At 34.3% G+C, this 2,673-nt stretch overlaps 1 protein-coding gene across 3 annotated transcripts in view; it reads left to right on the top strand.

Moving 5' to 3' along the window:
• Nucleotides 1–1,160, top strand: part of preb (prolactin regulatory element binding) — a 14,895-nt gene extending 13,735 nt beyond the window's left edge. For all 3 annotated transcript variants that reach the window (XM_007554840.2, XM_007554839.2, XM_016672925.1), the window contains exons 8-10: nucleotides 113–185; nucleotides 261–420; nucleotides 510–1,160. In XM_007554840.2, coding sequence (XP_007554902.1) covers nucleotides 113–185; nucleotides 261–420; nucleotides 510–598 — 322 coding nt within the window. In that variant the 3' untranslated portion in view covers nucleotides 599–1,160. The remainder of the gene's footprint in view (nucleotides 1–112; nucleotides 186–260; nucleotides 421–509) is intronic.
• Nucleotides 1,161–2,673: the final 1,513 nt, after the last annotated feature.

The raw sequence follows: 2,673 nt of genomic DNA, 5'->3' as shown, positions 1-2,673 counted from the left end.
TATATATATATATATATATATATACATGTTTGTGTGCACATATAGAAAGTAGATCAATCACGCATTTGAGGATGGCAGATGGAAAATGTAATCTTTGACTTATCTGTAACAGTGACTCTGGGAGGTTTCTTGGCCTTGGAACAGTAAATGGATCAGTAGCAGTTCATATTGCTTTTTCTCTACAGGTAACATAAACATCATACTAACCCTAACATATAAAGTGTATGCATAAAAGTTTATTTGTATGTTAATTTTTGCAGAAGCTGTACTATGTTCATGAGTCACATGGCATTGTTGTGACAGATGTAGTCTTTCTGCCCAACTTGATGAAAGGCCAAAATATCAAAGGGAACAACAAAGCAGCATTACTGAGTGTAGCTGTGGATAGTCGATGTCAAGTACATACTGTCACCAAAGAAAGTGAGTCTGGCATTTTCATTTTTTCATTTAAAATGCATATCTCTGAGCCTCTCATGTTTTGCTGTTATTTTTTTTTCCATTCATCTTAGGGCCTATTCCTCCCTGGCTTTTCTTCTGTGGGCTCATCATCGTGGGAATGCTCTTAATTTTGCAGTACCTTTTTCCAGTGTTGATCTAAATGATGCATATTATCTGTGATTAATAAACCTCTGACAAATTGTCAGCACCTACAATTACTGGTTTAATAGGTTTCAATAAGGCTCAAGCCCAAACAACTGTATATTATAAAGTACATTTTTTGTTCTGTGAATATGGTTCAGATTCACTTTACTCTTTGAGAAACAGGCTTTATGAATGGGTTCATGAAAATGTAGAATTATTATGTAAAGGAATTATTTCCACATCTTTGTAGGAACACACACACAATAACCACTTTTCGAATGTTTTCCATTATTGTAGAGATTTTGATTTTGAGAGGAGAAATATCTTTATTAGATGGGCCAACTTAGAAATTAAGTAATAACTTTAAGGTTTAGTTGTAAATATACTGTCTTTGAATAATTAGTATGAACCGAAAATAGCAGATTTGAATTAAGTTGATGTGACCACAGATAGTTTTATTAAAAACATTATTGATTGTAATGTTTTTACGACTGTTGATATACAGTCGTATGTGTTTCAGTCATCCCCATATTGGTATTTTATTTCTATTTTTTAAAGATTAAATAAAAGAATCAAAGGCACAAAATTATTTCTATATAATTCTTCCTCCAATCCTTCTGGCTCTTGTAGCATTTTTCAAATCTTTAGTAATTGGTTTGATTCACAGCAAGAGCTTTGTGGGCAGTGTTGACCACAAGATGGGGAAAATGAAAGGGCAGAACCTAGAAACCTGGACTGACCAGTGGTTGGAAAATTGTATTCCAAAAAAAATTGTATGTTGGCTTTTTCTCAACATACAGTAGCTTCTTTTTTACGATTAGCCTGATTTAAAAAGCATTTTTCAAAATTCAAAAATACTTTATTAATCCCAATGGGAAATTAAATGTTGTAGCTCATTAATTTAGATTCTACAAAGATCTATTGAAGATGGTGATGGCTGTTGGCAGGAAAGATTTTCTCCAGCACTCTGTACTGCACTAAATCTGAAGAACTGAACCAGAACTGAATCAGAACTGAACCAGCCTTCTTTATCAGGCTGTTGAGCCCAATTAAAATGGCTGAACCACAATGTTTTTAATTGAGAGTGGTAGACCTGTGACACCAAACCTCTCTGTAATTTGGGAATGCCTTTGGTGCAAATATGCGTTTCCTGTAAGAATATTACCTCTGATTTCAGTTTATTCATATGAGAACACTGTTGCATAGAAAAAGCTTCTGCAATTATAATGGAGGCTCAGATGTTTTCACTAAACATTTTCTGTTCAGTTTTTATTGAACACAAAAACAGCAAAAGCTGGATAAAAGCAACAGTCGTTTGAATTGTGATGCATTTGGTTTGAAGCAAAAATGTCTTAACTGTCAGCGCGAAGGCAGCAGATAAAACACCGATATCAAAACACGACAGGTTATAAAGATAGCCTTATAAAATGTATCTTATTAGCAGCCCACTTAACAAAGACAAAAGGAATGTTTATCATGTAAGTGCTTGTTTTCATTATTATTTTTTTTATTAAACTGCATTTGTTTAGTTGTGAATTTTAACTTAACTTAAAATAACTTTTACAAATTAATTTTAGTTTCAGCATATAACTAAAGTATGTGAAGTATATGCAACCCTGTCCGTGTCAGATGACACCTCGCTGTTTCTTAGACTCTGCATTGTGTTTTCTTTAAGGGTTTTTTTTTGTCGGAAGAAAACTTGAGGCAGGAATCGGACACACACGGCGGTTGAGATCGTGGTTCAGACCGTCTATTTGGACAGCGCAGCAGCTTCGTCTTCAGAATTCACAGCAAATACTGCGTGTCAACATAAGTCTCATCAACGCAGTTTTTTTTGTTTTTGTTTACAAATATAGCATATACTAAAAAATAGAAGAAAAAGACAAAATGATACCAAACTAACTACTTGGACATTAAAAGTAACACTTGGCTACAGTGAGGGGCTGGCAGTCAGTATTGCTTGTCTTCAGAATTCACAGCAAATACTGACCTTTGTACTGCCAACGCACAGTAACAGACACCAAGTATGGCGTTCTTCAACAGACACACTTTACCAACTTCCACAACCCAAAGAAAAAAATCTAACATTTT

The sequence above is a fragment of the Poecilia formosa genome, unplaced genomic scaffold (genome assembly GCF_000485575.1).
Source record: "Poecilia formosa unplaced genomic scaffold, Poecilia_formosa-5.1.2 Scaffold67, whole genome shotgun sequence".
Taxonomy (NCBI): Eukaryota; Metazoa; Chordata; class Actinopteri; order Cyprinodontiformes; family Poeciliidae; genus Poecilia; species Poecilia formosa.
The sequence above is the reverse complement of the archived record's forward strand: the minus strand, read 5'-3'. Positions and strand labels throughout refer to the sequence as shown.